Here is a 20,900-nt window from a genome sequence, read left to right as displayed (position 1 = left end):
GCTGGTGCACAGGCTGGTTCATTAGCAGTAATGTTCTCTCAGCTGTGCTTAGTGAGTATCCTGCATTTGCCCCTAGATTGTAGTTCATATGTCCAGTCCCTTATGTCTACTCCCCTGATTAAATCAAGGCGTTTATTTTTTCTTTGCTATTGTCCCCTACCATTCTATCTTTTTAGTTTCCTGGTGCTACTTCTCCATGTATCCTTAGCTATATAATCACACTGTACTGCCTGGGGGTTGGGATGGCATGTTCCTCCCTTCTCCTTTGTTTTTACTTGCAACAATAAACTATCAATCACCTTCCCTCCCCTTTTCCCTTTTCCTTGCTGTCTCTCCTCCCTCTTTCTCTTTTCCTTCTCTTCCTCCTTTCCTTCTATTTATATTACCTTTTTTCCCTCCTTTATCATCTCTTTTTCCTTCCTCTTCCTCCTCTTTATTTTTCCCTTTCCTCTCTTCTTTCCTTCTCTTCCTCCTTCCCTCCTTTCATCTTTATTTTTCTTCCTTTCTTCATCCTTTCCTTTTTTTATCTTATTTATTCTCTCTCTCTCTCTCTCTCTCTCTCTCTCTCTCTCTCTCTCTCTCTCTCTCTCTCTCTCTCTCTCTCTCTCTCTCCATATATCTATTTTTAGCTCAGGTCAAACCATGGGTCAAACAGTAATGGATTATGACCTGACCTGACCTCAGTCCCTTGCCTTCCCTTGTGGTGCATTCTTTCATCCCCTTTTCCTTTCTCTTTCCCATCTCCCTTTTTCTTCCTCTCCTTCCTTCTTTTCTTTTTATATATTGTTCCTTCCCCCCTTTTCTTCTTACCTCCTGTTTATCTTTCCCTCCCCTTCCCTCTTCCTTACCTCATTTTCTCTCCTCCCTTTCTTCATCCTTCCCTCCCCTTCACCTCACATGTGTTTCCCTCCTCTCTCTCCTCCTCTTTTTATATATCTTTCCCTTACCTCCCTTTACCTCATTTTCTCTCTTCCTCCTTCCCTCCCCTTTACCTCACCTCACCTCCCTCTCTCCTTCCTTTCCTTTGTGTCTCTCCCCTACCCTGTTTCTCACCTCACTTTCCCTCCCTCTCTTCCCCTTTACCTCACTTCCATTTCCCTCCCTTCTCCCTCTTCTCTCTCTTCCTATCTCCATGCTCTTCCCTTCCCTCACCTCACTCTCCCTCCTTCTTTATTCCTCTTTACCTCACCTCCATTTCCCTCCCTCTCTCTTCCAGTCAGGTCAGGAGGGTGAGCTGGGATTTAAATTTTAGGGTCACAAACAGTTGTCTCTCAGCCTCTCATGGGTTCAGAGCCTCTTAGAAATAGTTACAAGTTTAAATGACCAGGAAATTCTCACAGATACTCACAGATACTCACAAAAGTTCCCTGGAAGAGGCCCTATCGGGCCTGTGCCCCACTGTGGAAAAGATAATAGACAAAGAAATTGATACGAAGTCTTACACAGTTCACTCTCTTGGAAATAGTTAGAGGTAAGGATTTTAGACAGAAAGTGATGTGATGTGAATTTTAAATTTGTAGTTACACAGTTTTCTATCAGTCAGTCAGTTTAGAGCCTTTTAGAAATACACAGGAAGAAAGTTAAATGAGGAAAATAAGGTAAGAAAATGACAGTGAAGAAAGTGATCATAACCAGAACTACAGGAATAACAGTACTGGTAACATCATAACCAGAACTACAGAAATAACAGTACTGGTAACATTCAGAATCTATAAATACAGTCAATAAAAAGTTAAATTACCAGGAAAGTATGATGGCACCACTATAAACACTTGCCTGTGCCATGAGGGGCTGGGGCTGAATACCATCCAGGCCCCTCAAGCAAGCCTACCGGTGTAATAGGCGGAGACGTAAAAAAAAAAAAAAAGTAAGAAATCAAGACAAAGGAAGCGAGAATATCTATCACCAAAAACGACAAATGTGTGTATGTGTTGGGGAGGTTACAGTAAGAACCTATAAATATTGTAACATGAAATTAATGTGGGAAAACTAACACACAGAAACGACACAGTGAAGGGAGGGGGAAGGTGGGGGGGGTATATTCAGAACCTAGAAAAATCACAGGAAAGTAAATTGATGTGAGTAAATAAAGTAAGGAAACAATAAAGAAAAGTGACATAATAACTATAAGCTCGGAAATGACATAGTGATGTATTCTTTTATATTGGTCAGCTAAAGGCCTGGTTTCTCGGACATTTTATTTCAGTAACTAAATTCAAACGCCGAGGTCTCTGTTTGTGGGTATTCATTGGTATTCAAAATCAAGTGAGGTCAAGTATTCATTAGTATTCCTTTTATTCTCCTCTTATTCCTATTTTTTTTCCCCAGCAATGAGTGGCAAGAAATCAAAGTGGATGCTGACCAAGAGGGGCGTCTTTGCCCTTTACGAGGAGAACCTGAAGGAGGAAATCAAGATGCAGGTGAGAAATATTAATAAGAGTAAAACCATAAGAGTATCCCTGTTTACCTATAGCCTTGGTCTTGGTTAGGAGTCTCTTACATCATTGCTAACTTGGAGTGGCCTTGACTTATTGAAGGAAAAAGATTATAGATTTGACATATCCGCAGTTCCTCTTGTTTCTGTACTCCCTCTTTGCAATGCGCACAATTCTCGTAATATTGATGAAAAAGTTATTTTTCCGTTATTGTACTCCCTCTTTGCAATACTCCTCCATCTTTGCAATGCGCACAACTCTCTTGTAATATTAATAAAATAAGATATATTTCCTTTACTATACTCCCTCTTTGCAAAGTGCACAGCTCTTTTGTAATATTAATAAAAGAAGTTATATTTCCTTATCTATTACCCTATCCTTGTTCGCTTCATAATGACACACCTTCTTGGCCCAGTTCATCTTGTTCCTATGCTCTCTCTACTATGCACACAACTTTTTCGTAGTATTAATAAAAGAAGTTACATTTCCTTACCATCACCCCATCCTTGTTCGCACCCTAATGGCACACTTTCTCGGCCCCCTCGCAGGTAATCTTCAAGGCCGACATTGATGACATGTGGTGCCTGCGCCTCTCTGACGGGTCCCACATCTCCCCTATCGTCTACGTCCTGGCCAAGCGCATCAACGAGACCTTCACTGTGGGGGCCATCATCACCATTAAGGAGGTGCGACTGGAGAGAGAGAGAGAGAGAGAGACCCTTTGTTCTTCCCTTCCTTCTTTATCTTATCGTTCTCTTCCCTTCTTCACCATTTCTTTTCTTTCTCTTCCTTCTGCTCTTCCTTTCTTCGTCTTTTCTTTCTCCGTTCATTCTTTCCTCAATCTTTTCCTGCTTCTCCTTCCTCACCTTTTCCTTCACCTTCACTGGTAGCCTGGTAACATACACTCCCAGGTCTTTCTCTGCCTCTGTGGTGGATAGTGGTGTTTCCCATGTGGTATTGGTGTGCTGGATATCCCTTCACTGGTAGCCTGGTAACATACACTCCCAGGTCTTTCTCTGCCTCTGTGGTGGATAGTGGAGTGTTTCCCATGTGGTATTGGTGTGCTTGATATCCCTTCACTGGTAGCCTGGTAACATACACTCCCAGGTCTTTCTCTGCCTCTGTGGTGGATAGTGGAGTGTTTCCATGTGGTATTGGTGTGCTGGATATCCCTTCACTGGTAGCCTGGTAACATACACTCCCAGGTCTTTCTCTGCCTCTGTGGTGGATAGTGGAGTGTTTCCCATGTGGTATTGGTGTGCTGGATATCCCTTCACTGGTAGCCTGGTAACATACACTCCCAGGTCTTTCTCTGCCTCTGTGGTGGATAGTGGAGTGTTTCCCATGTGGTATTGGTGTGCTGGATATCCCTTCACTGGTAGCCTGGTAACATACACTCCCAGGTCTTTCTCGGCCTTTGTGGTGGATAGTGGAGTGTTTCCCATGTGGTATTGGTGTGCTGGATATCCCTTCACTGGTAGCCTGGTAACATACACTCCCAGGTCATTCTCTGCCTTTGTGGTGGATAGTGGAGTGTTTCCATGTGGTATTGGTATGCTGGATATCCCTTCACTGGTAGCCTGGTAACATACACTCCCAGGTCATTCTCTGCCTTTGTGGTGGATAGTGGAGTGTTTCCATGTGGTATTGGTATGCTGGATATCCCCTCCCAAGGTGCAGGACTTTACATTTTTCTTCATTGAATTGTAGCAGCCACATTTGCCCCATTCCTGTTGCTTGTCTTCTTGTAGGAAATCCACATCCAAGGGAAGAAAAACTGGTGGAGACAAAACAGAACGCCCAACCTCAACAAAGCTGATTTAGTGAGAGAGATGTGAAGTTTCCAGTTAAGATTTTGAGTTAAGGATAGCCCGAGGATATTTAATATTGAAGAAGGTGACAGCTGAGTGTTGTCGAAGAATAGGGGATAGATATTTAGAAGATTGTGTTGAGTTGATAGGTGGAGAAATTGAGTTTTTGAAGGACATAATTTTCCTTTTACCCCAATCGGAAATGATAGCAAGGTCTGAGGTTAAGCGTTCTGCAGCCTCCCGTTCTAAAATCCACATCCATTTCTCGTCCCTTACAGAGGATTGTGGTTCCAAATGACCCCTTCACGCCGGACGAGAGCAGGCCAAGACTCGAGGATACGGCTCTGCATTACGTCTACATCAAGAGCTACAAGGTGTTTGCCTCGGCGGAAGCGGTGGGCAACGTCATCGGCCATCTCAACAAGGATGACAACTACATTTATACCTACCGCGACGAAATGAGATGTGTCCTTCCGGCTTTGGTGAGTGGGGCTGCTGCGTTATGGGGCCAAGGCTGCTTCAACTGCATCATTTATGTTTTTCGCCTCCTTTAGGAATATATTTTCACGTTGCATGTATACGATTTATTATTTCATATGCCTTTATATATATTTATTGCATGGGTACCCTGCTTCAACTTACAATAATGAGTAGACGATAGATGTTTTTAAGCCCTTGCCCTGTTCTTTCCCAGCTAACATTAACCCGGTAGCAGCAGGGATCAATGAAGCGAGAAAAATGAGTAAAAATCACCCCTCACACAAGCCATTTCATAATATATATCAAAGCATTTGTGGTCATATTATATATCATCTATTTTGGTGGGTTTATATCATGGCACAAATTTGGCCCGTTGCTGCTACACGGTAAAGCCACAAATTTGACCCGTCGCTGCTACCGGGTTAAGGCTACGCTACATATACCTACATTACCATATACCACTGCATACCCCTCATGCATAAGTATATTAATTTAGATTGAATATAAGCACCACAGTGTAGGTATACTCACACTGTAGTACACATGATATATTAATGTTCCTCACTCCAATCTCTACATTGCATGGAAACAACACTGATCGTCTGCAGTTTGGTGAACGTCGCCGCCCGTTGTTGGTAAGTAGCTTAACCCGGCAGCTGCGGGGATCATGTTTCTCAAAGGCTCCTCTAAGTGAATTAATGAGAAAAAATCATCACTCACACAAATCATTTTATAATAGATAACAACGCATTTGTAATCAGTTGGTGCGTCCTCTATTTTTGGGGGTTTATGTCAAGCCAAAAATTGAGCCCGTCGCTGGTACGCGGTAAAGCCACAAATTTGGCCCGTCGCTGCTACCGGGTTAAGAAAACTGAGTGCATTGCTACGTTAACCTAATCTGCTGTATCCTGGCTTTTTTATGACCTCCGAGTAGCCTAATTGTTAGCGGGGAAGCAACAGGGCATGTGCATTGTCTACTAATTATGTTAAGTTGAAGCAGGGTACCCGAGCAGGAAATATATATAAAGGCATATGAAATACAGGTAACTCGATTTACGCGAGTATTGTGTCCTTGAAGAGGTCGCGTAAATCAAACAAGAGGTAGGTTCGTACCTTTATTGCCTACTGTGTCACTCTGACTCCTCTCCTTTTCGTGGTTCCTCCTCTGGCTACCCTTCCCCTCGTGGTAGCACAGCAGCGAGGGTGTTGTTGTTGTTGAGTAGCTTGGCAGCGTGGGGACTGTATTGTTGTTCAAGTGGCGCGTGGGAAGAACTGAGCTCAGCTGCGTGGCCGCGGCGCCGTGTGAGTCCAGTTGCGTGAGACATCTGGTGGCCACTCCATAAATTATCGCGTAGAAGTGAAAAAAACATGTAAATTAAACATTTATTTGGATTTTGGACCCCATGTTATTTAAAAATCGCGTAAACCAAACTCGCGTAAATCGAGTTACCTGTAGTAAATCATATACATACAGCATGAAAATATATTCTTGAAGGAGGTGGAAAAATAAATGAAAGCAGTTGAAGCAGCCTCGGACTCATAATGCAGCAGCCAATCAATGAGCAGCGTCGACAAGTAAATTTTCAAAACCTTCACATCAAAACAGCTCGTAATCCACCATCAGATCTTTTTGGGTGCTTGTTGCTGTTGTTTATTTCCCTCACACCAATGTAGATTTATACAGGCTATTTGTTATTCTTGTTTGTTTTGCGGGAAAGGAGAAATCTGAGGCGGAACAGAACTTTCTCCCAGGCAGAGGGCATTCACATACATTTCGTGGATGGTCCATAATAGTAGTACAGTAAAACCCCGATTATCCGAAAGCAGATTATCCGAAAAACCGGATTATCCGAAATTGATCTGGATAATGCAATTAAAATTTATTTATTTTTCTATACTAAAACGTTATAAAACATCAAAAATAAATAAAAGTAACTACATATGTACTATATTAACACATTTAAAATTGATAAGAACAGTTAAAATAAATATGCTTTCTAATACGTATTGCCGAAATAGCTTGTAACGAATAGATCAATGTATTAGACAAAAAACATTAAACAAACTCTCAACAACACCACGTCTGCACCTTCGCCCCAGCAAGGACGTAGGTGCGGCGAACGAACAAACTACTGCACGACTACTCTCACACCGTACTCTCAAGACAACGACACATTCCCCTTCCAACATACGAGTTGCGCGATAATATGAGTCATCATACTGTGTCTCCACCTGCACGATGCATCAAGGTCACACTTGCAAGCTTGCACAACCATTCACAATCGCACTCTGCAACATTCACAATTCAGATCTGCAACGCTCACAAGTATCAACATACACTGGTCCAGACAAGGAGACACACAGACAAACATACAATAAAACATTTACATCACATGTTTTAAGCGTACTACTTTGTTTAGCGTAGCGTGTGTTTGTTTGGTTTCATTGTTTACATCGTCAGTCGGCGGCAGTCGCAACGCCACAATGCCGACGATCAAACTGGCGGCAATCAAAATGGCGGCCATAAATCCGGATTATCCGAAAAATCGGCTTATCCGAAAGAGGCTTCCCCCCTTCCATTTCGGATAATCGGGGTTTTACTGTAGTAGTAGTAGTATGAGAAAAGATACCTCTCACAATGCAACTCTAATGGATGGAGGCTGTAGAAAAAAAAAGAGAAGTCATAGTAGTAGTGGTAGTAGTAGATGTGTGGACATTACGTAGATGCAGTAACTAAGTGAAGTGTTTCTCTCGCAGGCAAAATGGCAACGCGAAGATGAGCAGCTGAGATTCGTAAGTTGAGAATCGATCGTTGTTTACACATGATTTTTTTTACTCATCATAATATGCCTTCAAGAACAACAATGTGGCTTGATATGTCTTTTTCTTTTACCCTGTTTTTCAAGGCGTAGTTAGCTGGTTTCATTGATTTTTTTGTCGCTTTATATGGCCAAGTTTGTAATGTTTAAACTAAGCCACAAAACTAGAAATACTCATGTACAAAAAATTATTAGTCTAACTTTACCTCTCAGTAGGTTATGTCGATTATTTTTATCACATTTTACGTCTTGGTTCATAACATTTAGACCGTCACCAAACTTGAAATACGTATGCGCAAAAAATAACGAGCCTTCTACTCCTCTCTTCCGCCACTCCTTCCGCTGCCGTCACCGTGGATCAGGAGCTTGAGGATGCCGGCAGTTACAAAAAGCGTCAGCACGAGGGGGTGGTCCTCAGGGAGATCGGAAATGTGCACTTCAAGAATGGACAGTATGCCGAGGCCCTTAACTTCTACAGCATGGGTGAGCGCTTTACACACACACACACACACACACACACACACACACACTTGGAATGAATTAAATGAGGAAGTGGATGAGGCAAAACACACTATAAGAAGTTTGAAGTTTGTTAGAGTATAGATTTAGAGAGAGGACCTTATGGGTTTAATTCAGGCTCTGTATATTGGAACTAGGTAAACACACACACACACACACACACACACACACACACACACACACACACACTTGGAATGAATTAAATGAGGAAGTGGATGAGGCAAAAAACACTATAAGAAGTTTGAAAGGAAGTTTGAAGTTTGTTAGAGTATAGATTTAGAGAGAGGACCTTATGGGTTTAATTCAGGCTCTGTATATTGGAACTAGGTAAACACACACACACACACACACACACACACACACGCACAGAACGGCTAGTAACCACACTGTACCGTTCAACTATTCAGGTTACTAATAATAATCGTCTATATTTAAGCAAACAATTAAGGAAAAGTACTTGACGATGATAATTATAAACGTTACCGCAACACACACACACACACACACGTTTCTTTTTCTTTTGTCAGAGCATTTTTTTTTTTTTTTTCCAATTGAACTTCCTTGCTCTAAAAAAATTAAAGTGATAAAAAAACTTCCCACCCACAACCCTTTTTTTCCTCCTTTTTTTTTATTTATTTATTTTTTTTTTTCAATTGAACTTCCTTGCTCTAAAAATAAAAATGATAACAAAACCTCCCACACAACCTTTTTTTTTTTTCTGTTTTTGTGTTTTTTGCAATTGAACTTCCTTGCTCAAATAAAAAAAATAAAAAAAAACTTATACCCACACTGCATCCTCTCACCCCTATCTCTCCGCAATTGAACTTCCTCCCTGGCTCAAAAAAAAAAAATGTCATAATAAAATCTTCCCACACATAAGACAATCAAAACAGTGTCAGCATTAGTAAGGAAGGAAGGGAGGGAGGGAAGAGAAGGTGGAGTCTGTGTGGCATATCCTTACTGCATCCTCTCACCCCTCGCTCTCCCTCCCTCCCACCTCGCCCTCCAGTCATCAAGCAGGACAGGTTCGACTGCCGAGTGTGGACGAACAGCAGCCGCGCTCTCTTCAAGCTGGAGAATTACATAGAGGCTGAAGTACACGCCATCTTTTCCATGAAGATGAATCCATTTTACGAGAAGGTGAGTTTTTGTGAGGACCCATTGCAGGCGGATTTTATTTATAGTGACCGTCGTGCTGTATGTCTCCTACCTGGGCCATGCTGTTTTTGATTTTGTTCTTCTTTTTTCTTTTTCCTCTTTTATGGCTTTCTTCCTCTTTTCTTCTTTGTTTTGTTTTGTTTTCTTCTTCCTCTCAATCTTTCCCTCCTCCTCCTCTTTCTCCTTCTCAGTTGTCATCTTCCTCCTCTTTCTTCTTTTTTCTCTTTCGTCATCATTACGCTTTCCTTCTCTTCTTCTTCTTCTTCTTCTTTTTCTTTTCTCTTCTTCTTCCATCCACTTGAACGAAGTCGCTGAAGTTAACTGAAATAAAGTCACTTATTTTCACTTATTCAATCTGTAAAAATGAAAAAAAAATAAAAAATAAAGCTGAAGTTTCTGTTGGCAAGTAGTTCTTATCCTAATACCCTTATGTACTAAAAGGTAATGTTAAGTGTGCATTTGAGTAACGATATTCCTTTCTCTCCCCCCCTGACAGGCCTATATCAGAGCAGGTCAGGCAGCCCTCAGTGACAATCGGCCATTCGCGGGACGCCAGTATGCAATGGATGGCATCTTCCTCTGTGGCCACACCAAGGACCTGAGGGAGATCCTGGCCGAGGCAATCCCCATGAGTGATGACTTCTTAGGTGAGGTTAGGTTAGGTTAAGGGACGACTGCAGGGAGAATGGGAAGGTGTGAAGTGACAGTGTTATCTTTTATGTTTCCTTCCATTTCTCCAGCAGTCTTTTCTTATTTCTATGTTTTGAGTGATGACTTCTTAGGTGAAGTGAGGTTAGGTTAAGGGATGACTGCAGGGAAAGTGTGAAGTGACAGTGTTATCTTTTATCTGTGTTTTTGAGTGATAACTTAGGTGAGGTGAGGTTAGGTTAGGTTAAGTGATGACTGCAGGGAGAATGGGAAGGTGCAAAGTGACTTACCTGATGTGTGTTTCCTTCCATTTCTCCAGCAGTCTTTCCTATTTCTATGTTTTTATTCATTTTATTTATTTTTATTTTTTATTTTCGAGGTGACTTATCTTTTCTTTTTTCGTTTTTCCAGCTTTTTTGTCTTATTTTCATTTTTTATTTTGTTTTACGTATTTTATTTACTTATTTATTTATTTTGTCCATTTATGCGACTTGGTTTATTCTTTCTTGTATTTCTCTCTCTCTCTCTCTCTCTCTCTCTCTCTCTCTCTCTCTCTCTCTCTCTCTCTCTCTCTCTCTCTTGTGTTCTTTCCTTCATTTTCTCTTTTCTATTTTTTTCCCCTTTTCCATTTTCTTTTCTTGCCCACAGCTTTTTTTTTCCCCTGTTCTCCCCACTTGTGTGACCTGGTTTGGGTTCTCTTCTTTCTCTCCCCTGCCCCCCTACACCCTAACCTCCCCTAAACTCCACCCCAACCCCCCCCTACACTCCATCCCAACCCCCCCTACACTCCACCCCCAACCCCCCTACGCTCCTGCCCCTTTCACCCCTTCTTCTCCGTCCCTCCAGCGATGGGTGACTCTGTGTACGATACCCACCGAGAGTTCTTCATGGCCTCGTACGTGAGCTCCCTCGAGAAGGTCCGCTCCCAGACCAAGGGGCGCGCCATCTTCAAGGAGATCCAGGATGTGCTGCAGCGGAAGAAGATTGTCGAGTTGAGGTAGGGCAGAAAAACGGGGCCGAGAGAGCCGTTTTTATTTTACTTATTTATTTATTTATTTATTTATTATTATTATTCTCGTATAATAGACAAAAGTAAACAGTAGCCAAAAGAGAGGTCAATTTCGGGTGGAGAGGTGTCTTGATACACTATGCCTTGGTATGTATGTGTGTTTGTGTGTTTTAAGATATTACAAACAATGGAGAGATACATGGTTCTTTGAAGGGAAGGGAGACAGGAACGCATCTCATAAAATTAACACACACTCACTTCTCAGGCCTGTTTTAAGACTTGAGAGGAAGAAATCAAAGAGAAAGGAAGTATACCTCTTAGAATATGACATAAACAATCACTACTTAACCTATCCGCTGTGATTGGCACGGATTTGGCCTTCACTGGTAGCTTGGTAACATATCCTCACAGGTCATTCTCTGCCTCTGGTGGATAGTGGAGTGTTTCCCATGTGTTATTGGTGTGCTGGATATCCCTTCTCAGGTAGCCTGGTAACATACACTCCCAGGTCTTTCTCTGCTTCTGTGGTGGATAGTGGAGTGTTTCCCATGTGGTATTGGTGTGCTGGATATCCCTTCACTGGTAGCTTAGTATCATACACTCCCAGGTCTCTCTCTGCCTTTGTGGTGGATAGTGGAGTGTTTCCCATGTGGTATTGGTGTGCTGGATATCCCTTCACTGGTAGCCTGGCAACATACACTCCCAGGTCTCTCTCTGCCTTTGTGGTGGATAGTGGAGTGTTTCCATGTGGTATTAGTGTGCTGGATATCCCCTCCCAAGGTGCAGGGCTACATTTTTCCTCATTGAATTGTAGCAGCCACTTTTTGTTCCATTCCTGTAGCTTGGTGATGTCTTCTTGCAGGAAATCCTCAGTCAAGGGGTTAAGAAGCAAAAGAAAACAGACAGGAATGGACTTTTAGAATTACCATGTTGGCAGTGATTTCTAAGCCCTACTGGAGGAACACAGGGAAGCAGACAGATAGAAACATGCATCTGGGATAATAATAAACAGACACTTGGTTAGCTTAGGTTAAGTATGGTTTGGTTAGGTTAGATTGGGTTAGATTAGGTAAGGTTAAGTAAGGTAAGGTTTAAAGTTAAGTAAGATAAGGTTTAAGGTTAAGTAAGATAAGGTTTAAGTAAGGTTAGGTTAGGATAGGTAAGGTTAGGTTAGGTTTAGTTTAGTTTAGTTTAGACAGGTAAGGTAAGGTAAAATTAGGTTTACTTAGGACAGGTAAGGTTAGGTTTGGTTTAGTTAGGATAGTTCAGGTAAGGTAAGGGTTGGTTTAGTTAGGCTGGTAAGGTAAGGTCAGGTTTGGTTTGGTTTGGTTTAGTTAGGACAGGTAATGTTAGGTAAAGTTAGGATAGATTAGGCTGGCAAGGTTAGGTTAGGTTTGGTTTAGTTAGGACAGGTAAGGTTTGGTTTAGTTAGGCTGGTAAGGTAAGGTTAGGTTAGGTTTGGTTAGGACAGGTAATGTTAGGTAAAGTTAGGATAGACTAGGCTGGCAAGGTTAGGTTAGGTTTGGTTTAGTTAGGACAGGTAAGGTTAGGATAGGTTAGGTTTGGTTTAGTTAGGACAGGTAATGTTAGGTAAAGTTAGGATAGACTAGGCTGGCAAGGTTAGGTTAGGTTTAGGACAGGTAAGGATAGGATAGGTTAGGTTTGGTTTAGTTAGAACAGGTAAGGTTAAGATAGGATAGGTTAGGTTTGGTTTGGTCAGGACAGGTAAGGTAAGGTTAGGATAGGTTAGGTTTGGTTTGGTTAGGACAGGTAAGGTAAGGTTAGGTATAATTTAGTCAGAACAGGTAAGGTAGGGTAAGTATGAGGAACCAGAGGAAGGGAAAGAGACAGTAACCCACCTTGTATAACGCTGATTTTCATGGGCACGTCATGACTCTCCTCAGCAATGCTTTTGGTAGGGAGCCGCGTAAGGAGAGCAAGAAGAGCAGCAAGAAGCCCAAGAAGCCCATGGAGGAGGCAGGAACGATCTCAGCAGCAGCAGCGGCAGCATTCAAGGAGGAGGAGGAAGAGAAGACTATTTTATCTAGGAAAGGGAAGAGGAGGAAGATGGAAGAAGAGGTAAGGAGGAGGAAGAGAAGATGATTTTATGTAGGAAAGGGAAGAGGAGGAAGATGGAAGAAGAGGTAAGGAGGAGGAAGAGAAGATGATTTTATGTAGGAAAGGGAAGAGGAGGAAGATGGAAGAAGAGGTAAGGAGGAGGAAGAGAAGATGATTTTATGTAGGAAAGGGAAGAGGAGGTAGGGAGGAAAGGGGAATGAGAGAAGAGGAGAGGGGAGGAGCAGAAGGTAAGAGGAAAGGGAGGAAAAGGGGAAAGAGAAGAAATAAAGGAGGAGGAGGAGGAAAGATAAATGGGATATGAAGAAAGAGGAACTGGAGGAGGAGGAGGAAGAGGAAGACAAAAGTATGGGATGGGAGAAGAAGAGAGAGAAGAATGTCTATTTATTTATTTTTATTTATTTTTATACCTTGTTTTTATATTTATTTTCTTCTGATATGATACTAACTGAATAGGTGCCTCCCTATCTATCTATATTTAACTCTTTGTAGTATACTTGTGGTTGCAACTCTGGCTCCGACAAACCTATCTACTAATCTATAATTATCCAACTTTTCCTTCCTGTCTGTGCGTGTGTATGTTGCTAAGGTCCATCTCTCATTAGCAGAATATTGTGTTATGGACCTTCATTGCTGTCTAACTTTTGCCCCTTGCTCTTATCTAAACTATTGATAAAGAGAAGAGGATGTATTGCGTGTGTGTGGGAGTGTGAGGTGGGGGTTCCCTACATCTGTGCCCCGAGTCAGCACTTCAACATCCTCACTCAGCAAAAACCGGGTGGCTGCTGACCTAGGATTTGCACCCCAGAGTCCACCAGTCTTGTCCCTTCTCAGTGGCTGTAACAGACTGTTACGTGTTGCGCTGGGCCACTGAGAGGGCTGTTGTGCTGGCTGTGTGGATGTTTACCTTTTATTGGTCACTTCCTGTGCTTGCTGAAGTTCCCCAAGCTCCGTGACAAGGCCAGAATGTTGTTTGAGGGGTCTGCGCCGGAGGGTTGGGTGCCCCCCTGCCTCTGCTGTATGTGTGTTGGTGTGCTTGTGGTATGTTGGTCACGGCGTACACATACACAGCCCCCGCGTCAAGAAGAAGCTTATATAAACGTAACTAGATTGCAATGAGGTAAACTTACATAAACTAGCTCATACTTAGGAAAAAAACTTTGATAAGCGTAATTTAACTAGCTTGCATCTTGGAGAACTTATATAAATGTGCTTTGCCAAATATAGGTTAGCGTTTCATACTTCTAACATTGGTTCTTTACAATTCTCTTGGTCACTGCCAATACACATATCATGAGTTGTATATTTACTATCATCCCTTGAGATACATGAAAAGTAACTTGCATTGATGAAATATAGATTGTTTTGTATTTTTTGCCATTGTTTGCATCAGTGTAAAAACTTCTGGATCATTGAGGTACACAAAACATCACTAGCATTGCCCAAGTATATTGTTTTTTAGCTTTCACAATTGTCCTTTTTATACACAAACTTGATTATTGTTTTCCTTTTGCGAGGATGAATTGTTTAACCCGTCCGCTGCGATTGGCATGGATTTGGCCTTCACTGGTAGCCTGGTCTTTCTTTGCATCTGTGGTGTGGTGTGATTTTTTCTTTATGTGCCCGATTCTAGTGTGTTTTTTGTCTACGTGACCAATGCTAGTGTGAACCTGTCTTAACATGTCCAATTCTCTCCCTTTCCAGGAATCTAAAAAGGGAGAGAAGAATAATAACAGAAACAAAAATACTTCTCTGAATGAAACTTTAAAAGAGGGAAGAAGGTATGTATCATTATTATTATTATTATTGTTACATATTATTATTTTATTATTATAACTATTATTTTCACTTATTCAGTTTATCCTCTCTGTCTTTCATCCTCTGATTGGTCATATATTCATTCATGTAAACACTTAACCCGTCCGCTGCGATTGTCACGGATTTATCCTTCACTGGTAGCCTGGTAACATTCACCCCCAGGTCTTTCTCTGCCTCTGTGGTGGATAGTGGAGTGTTTCCCATGTGGTATTGGTGTGCTGGATATCCCTTCGCTGGTAGCCTGGTAACATTCACTCCCAGGTCTTTCTCTGCCTCTGTGGTGGATAATGGAGTGTTTCCCATGTGGTATTGGTGTGCTGGATATCCCTTCACTGGTAGCCTGGTAACATACACTCCCAGGTCTTTCTCTGCCTCTGTGGTGGATAGTGGAGTGTTTCCCATGTGGTATTGGTGTGCTGGATATCCCTTCACTGGTAGCCTAGTAACATTCACTCCCAGGTCTTTCTCTGCCTCTGTGGTGGATAGTGGAGTGTTTCCCATGTGGTATTGGTGTGCTGGATATCCCTTCACTGGTAGCCTGGTAACATTCACTCCCAGGTCTTTCTCTGCCTCTGTGGTGGATAGTGGAGTGTTTCCCATGTGGTATTGGTGTGCTGGATATCCCTTCACTGGTAGCCTGGTAACATACACTCCCAGGTCTTTCTCTGCCTCTGTGGTGGATAGTGGAGTGTTTCCCATTTGGTATTGGTATGCTGGATATCCCTTCACTGGTAGCTGGTAACATTCACTCCCAGGTCTTTCTCTGGCTCTGTGGTGGATAGTGGAGTGTTTCCCATGTGGTATTGGTGTGCTGGATATCCCTTCACTGGTAGCCTGGTAACATTCACTCCCAGGTCTTTCTCTGCCTCTGTGGTGGATAGTGGAGTGTTTCCCATGTGGTATTGCTATGCTGGATATCCCCTCCCAAGCTGCAGGACTTTACATTTTTCTTCATTGAGTTGTAGCAGCCACTTTTTGTTCCATTCCTGTAGCTTGGTGATGTCTGTTTGTAGGAAATCCGCAGTCAAGGGGTTGAAACTCTGTCTGATTTCTGTTTTTCTCTTGTGTTTCAGGTTATATCAATCTGAGCAGTACCAGCAAGCAATAGAGATGTATAACAAATGTTTAGCTTACTCTGAACTAACTGACAACATTAACAGTGGAGTGGTAAGTACCTGTTTTGATCATGTTTTAAATTTTCTAAGAACAATAGGAAAAAATGTGTGTCTAGGAATTAAGTCAGCCCAGTTCTCATTTTTTTATGTTATCGTTTCCTCTTGTGGATCAGTTCAAGTTATTTGGAAGGTCATACAAATATTTGTCTCTTAATTAAATGGACTTGAAAGAGTAAATACAATTGGCTTTTAAATTTTCTAAGAACAATAGGAAGCTGCGTATTTTTAAAGGTATCAGTTGGTCACACATTATATTTGTCTCTTAATTAAATGGACTTGAAAGAGTAAATACAATTGCCTTTTAAATTTTCTAAGAACTACAGGAAGCTGCGTATTTTTAAAGGTATCAGTTGGTCACACATATATTTGTCTCTTAATTAAATGGACTTGAAAGAGTAAATACGAAATGAAGAAGGAAAAAAAACGGATACGACAGTTCAGGAAAAAGAATAAAAATGAAATGGAAAATAAATAAAATTAGACACAGGGATTCAGAAAAAAAGGTCAATGAAATGAAATGAAACACATAAAAAAAGAGTAAATACAAAATTAAAAAAAAATAGATGACAGGAATTGAGAAAAAAAGTAAAAACAAAATGAAAAATAAAAAAAAAACATACAATTCAGATAAAAATACTTAAAAAAAAAAAAAACATATAATTCTGATAAAAATACATAATACAAAATGAATAAAAACACAGCAACCCAGAAACACCATCAAACACTAACCCATCTTTCCCCTTCTCCCCACCCACCTCTCACAGCAGGGCAAGAAAGGTGAGCGATGTGAGGTGCAGGTGATCCAGTTTATCATTGGGATGTCCAAAGTGCAGTCTGGCCGCGGGTACATATACGAAGGGCTGGAGATCATGCAGACCCTTTGTGGGGACGGCACCAAGTTCCCCTACAAGCCGGCTGCACGCTACTGGCTCGCCCTGTCCTTTGAGAAAATTTTTTGGTGAGTGTTGCGTCAAGTGTTTCCGGGGTTCTTCCTTGGTTATCTACTATTATTCATTTCATTCATTCAGTCAATTAATCTCACTATCTTCTTTTTCTTAGTCAGTCAGTCAATCGATCTAATCTACTCTTCCCTGGTCCACCAATTAATATCACTTTGTCTCGTCTCGTCTCCCTCATTTCATTCAGTCAGTCGGTAAATTAATCTCACTAATATTCTCTTTCTTAGTCAGTCAGTCAATCGATCTAATCTACTCTTCCCTGGTCCACCAATTAATATCACTTTGTCTCGTCTCGTCTCCCTCATTTCATTCAGTCAGTCGGTTAATTAATCTCACTAATATTCTCTTTCTTAGTCAGTCAGTCAATCGATCTAATCTACTCTTCCCTGGTCCACCAATTAATATCACTCTTTGTCTCGTCTCGTCTCCCTCATTTCATTCAGTCAGTCGGTAAACTAATCTCACTAATATTCTCTTTCTTAGTCAGTCAGTCAGTCAAACACTAATCTACTCTTTCCAGGTCCACCAATCAATATCACACTCTTCGTCTCTCCCTCACAGTTTTAAGTTAGCCCTGAAGCATGCGCAGATGTGTCGTGATGCCCTCAAGAAACATAAAAACCTCAAGCCCATCAAGTGGCCGGGCACAGACCAGAACATTAGTAAAACACACCCCAATGAATTAGAGGTGAGTGAGTGCGTGTTTGTACGAGTGTGTAGACAGACTTTTTTTTTTTTCCCCCCCCCTTAAAATAATTTCCCATGATGCTAACAAGATGGCTCCCCTCCCCCCTTTATCCCCTCCCTTACCCCCCTTTTTCCTCCCCCTTCCATTAGGTACAAAAAGGGAAGAATGGGAGGGTAAGAAGGAAGGGGGTAGGTAATTTTCCATTTGCCTTTACTTTGTTTTCTTCTATAACTCCGTAACATCTTCCAGGCTGAGTGTAACGAACTCCTTGAACGACCGCTCTCGGCCAGACCAACCCCCAAGGCAAAGTGTCGCTACAAGAAGTGTATTACAACCCAAGGCATCCCCTACGCCAAGGAGGAGATTTATTTGACGTAAGTACGAGTCCTACATTTTGGAAGGGAGGTGGGTCGAGGGTGTGGCGGGTAACAGATGTGTCCGCTAGGGGTCTTAATCTCATATTCTTAAACTTATCAGTACCTCCCTTTTCTTAATTTCAAGTTCGTATTCTTAAACTTATTAGCTATTCAGTTTTCTTAATTTCAAGTTCATATTCTTAAACTTATCAGTACCTCCCTTTTCTTAATTTCACGTTCGTATTCTTAAACTTATTAGCTATTCGGTTTTCTTAATTTCAAGTTCATATTCTTAAACTTATTAGCTATTCAGTTTTCTTAATTTCAAGTTCGTATTCTTAAACATAACAGCGCTTCAGTTGTCCTAATTTCTTCCCTGTATTCGTAAACATATTGGCACCTCTTTAGAGAGTATACGTTCTTTACTCCGTACACTACAAATGCCTTGGATTTGGCCTTCACTGGTAGCCTGGTAACATATACTCCCAGGTCTTTCTCTGCCTCTGTGGTGGATAGTGGAGTGTTTCCCATGTGGTATTGGTGTGCTGGATATCCCTTCACTGGTAGCCTGGTAACATACACTCCCAGGTCTTTCTCTGCCTCTGTGGTGGATAGTGGAGTGTTTCCCATGTGGTATTGGTGTGCTGGATATCCTTCACTGGTAGCCTGGTAACATACACTCCCAGGTCTTTCTCTGCCTCTGTGGTGGATAGTGGAGTGTTTCCCATGTGGTATTGGTGTGCTGGATATCCCTTCACTGGTAGCCTGGTAACATACACTCCCAGGTCTTTCTCTTCCTCTGTGGTGGATAGTGGAGTGTTTCCCATGTGGTATTGGTGTGCTGGATATCCCTTCACTGGTAGCCTGGTAACATACACTCCCAGGTCTTTCTCTGCCTCTGTGGTGGATAGTGGAGTGTTTCCCATGTGGTATTGGTGTGCTGGATATCCCTTCACTGGTAGCCTGGTAACATACACTCCCAGGTCTTTCTCTGCCTCTGTGGTGGATAGTGGAGTGTTTCCCATGTGGTATTGGTGTGCTGGATATCCCTTCACTGGTAGCCTGGTAACATATACTCCCAGGTATTTCTCTGCCTCTGTGGTGGATAGTGGAGTGTTTCCCATGTGGTATTGGTGTGCTGGATATCCCCTCCCAAGGTGCCGGACTGTACATTTTCTTCATTGAATTGTAGCAATCCTGTGTTGCCTAGTGGTGTCTTCTTGTAGGAAATCCGCAGTCAAGGGGTTCAGGCCTGATCCACCTTCCTCTCCTTTCCACAGAGACCCAGACTTCAAGGGCTATTTAAATGTGATTTGTGAGGATGACTGCACAGTGAGTTACCACCATTGTTGCTGGAAGGTCTTCAAGGAGCAGCATGACGGGAGCATCAACAGAATGTCCGACAAGGTGAGTCTAGTAAAATAGCTATCCTTCCCATTTTTGTTTTTTCCTTTCCCTCTCTTCCCCTTTTCTCCCTTCTATCCTTCCTCCTTTTTGTTTCTTCCCTTCCCTCTTCTATTTCTCCCTCTCCTCCTTTCTCTCCCTCCTCTCCTGCTCCTCTTTCTTTTTACCTCCCACTCATTTTCTTCCTTTCTTCCCTTTTCCTCCTCTTTCTCTCCTCCTTTTCCTTTTTCCCTCCCTCAATTTCTTTCTCCTTTACTTCCCCTCTCCTCCTTCCCCTTTCCTCTTCTTTTTTCTCTTTCCCTCCCTATCATTTTCTTCCCTTCTTCCCCATTCCTCCCTCCTCTCCCTCCTTTTTCTTTATCTCTCCTCAATTTCTCCCTTTACCTTTTCTCTCCTTCTCTACCTTCCCTCCCTCCCTTCCCAAAAACAAAAAAACACCACCTATACCCCACAAGACCCCAAACTGACCCATCCATTTTTTTTTGCCCCGTTCTCTCCCCCCTCAGGATTTTTTAGGGCAAGGCTGTGTGACCCCAGACTGTACGGGCAAGATCTTCAGCATCGAGATTTACGACGACACGGGTGAGCTCAAGAACGTGGTGAAGAAGGACAAGAAGAACGAGCCCGCCCCAGTCAAGCAGAAGAAGAAGAAGTGAGTTATCGTGTTTTTCTGTTGTGTTTTATGTTGGCTGTTTTATTTCTGGTATATGGCCAAGATGGGAAGTGCTATTGTTTGCATGTATAATCGTTTGTTTGTTTTCCTTGCCAGGGAGAAGAAGAAGGAGAAGAACCAGACCCACAAGAGGAGAAACAGAGTGGAGAGTGTTTGTGAGGAGCAGGGAGGTGGAGAGGAGGTGAGTGTATTTACCTAGTTGTAGTCTACAGGGCCTGGGGTTGACGCTCATGTGGTCCCGTCTCCGTATCTGTATTTTTCCAACTTTTCCTTAAAGCTTTGCACACTCCTCGCCGATACTATATCCTCACTTAGTCCATTCCAAACCTCTATATTTCTTTGCGTATGTGTGTGTGTGTGTGTGTGTGACTTTAGTATGAATGATAGAAGTTTCCCATCTAGTTTCAACCCAAATATAAAAGTTAAAAAGTGTAAGAAATATATGTCCCTAGGTGGATCGGTAGGGTTAGTGAGTACTGGAGCGAGAGAGTTTGGTGTAACAGGCTTGAGTGTGCAGAGAGGGACTGGCAAAACAACCCAAGTATAGAAGGTAATAAAAGAAAAATGCAGGAGATATATAAGGCACCAGGTCCTTTGTTTCCATAGACTTAAGTGCATAGTGGATCGGTAGGGTTAGTGAGTACTGGAGCAAGAGAGTTGGGTGTAACAGGCTGGAGTGTGCAGAGAGGGAGTGCCAGAACAGGGAGAGATGGAGACACTTCCGCTCAGGCCGTGAGAGAACAGGGTGTCGGCGATGTAGATAGATGGACAGTTGATAAAGATACTGGCAGGCACTGATAGTCAATAGAAAAGATGTAGTAGTAGTCTAGTTAACCTGGTAGCAGCGACGGGCCAAATTTGTGCCATGATTT

General features: G+C 42.2%; 1 protein-coding gene across 1 annotated transcript in view; it reads left to right on the top strand.

Annotated features, from left to right (window-relative positions):
- Positions 1 to 2,328: 2,328 nt before the first annotated feature.
- Positions 2,329 to 20,900, top strand: part of LOC126980273 (uncharacterized) — a 44,763-nt gene continuing 26,191 nt past the window's right edge. The window contains 18 exon segments of the mRNA XM_050829975.1: positions 2,329 to 2,420; positions 2,984 to 3,121; positions 4,525 to 4,728; positions 5,335 to 5,361; positions 7,484 to 7,519; positions 7,908 to 8,028; positions 9,074 to 9,204; positions 9,719 to 9,869; positions 10,717 to 10,867; positions 12,784 to 12,958; positions 14,660 to 14,736; positions 15,847 to 15,940; positions 16,713 to 16,906; positions 17,469 to 17,595; positions 17,845 to 17,969; positions 19,232 to 19,358; positions 19,862 to 20,007; positions 20,125 to 20,209. Of these exon segments, the coding sequence (XP_050685932.1) occupies positions 2,331 to 2,420; positions 2,984 to 3,121; positions 4,525 to 4,728; positions 5,335 to 5,361; positions 7,484 to 7,519; positions 7,908 to 8,028; positions 9,074 to 9,204; positions 9,719 to 9,869; positions 10,717 to 10,867; positions 12,784 to 12,958; positions 14,660 to 14,736; positions 15,847 to 15,940; positions 16,713 to 16,906; positions 17,469 to 17,595; positions 17,845 to 17,969; positions 19,232 to 19,358; positions 19,862 to 20,007; positions 20,125 to 20,209 (2,199 nt within the window). The 5' untranslated portion in view covers positions 2,329 to 2,330.

The sequence above is a fragment of the Eriocheir sinensis genome, chromosome 44 (genome assembly GCF_024679095.1).
Source record: "Eriocheir sinensis breed Jianghai 21 chromosome 44, ASM2467909v1, whole genome shotgun sequence".
Taxonomy (NCBI): Eukaryota; Metazoa; Arthropoda; class Malacostraca; order Decapoda; family Varunidae; genus Eriocheir; species Eriocheir sinensis.
The sequence above is the reverse complement of the archived record's forward strand: the minus strand, read 5'-3'. Positions and strand labels throughout refer to the sequence as shown.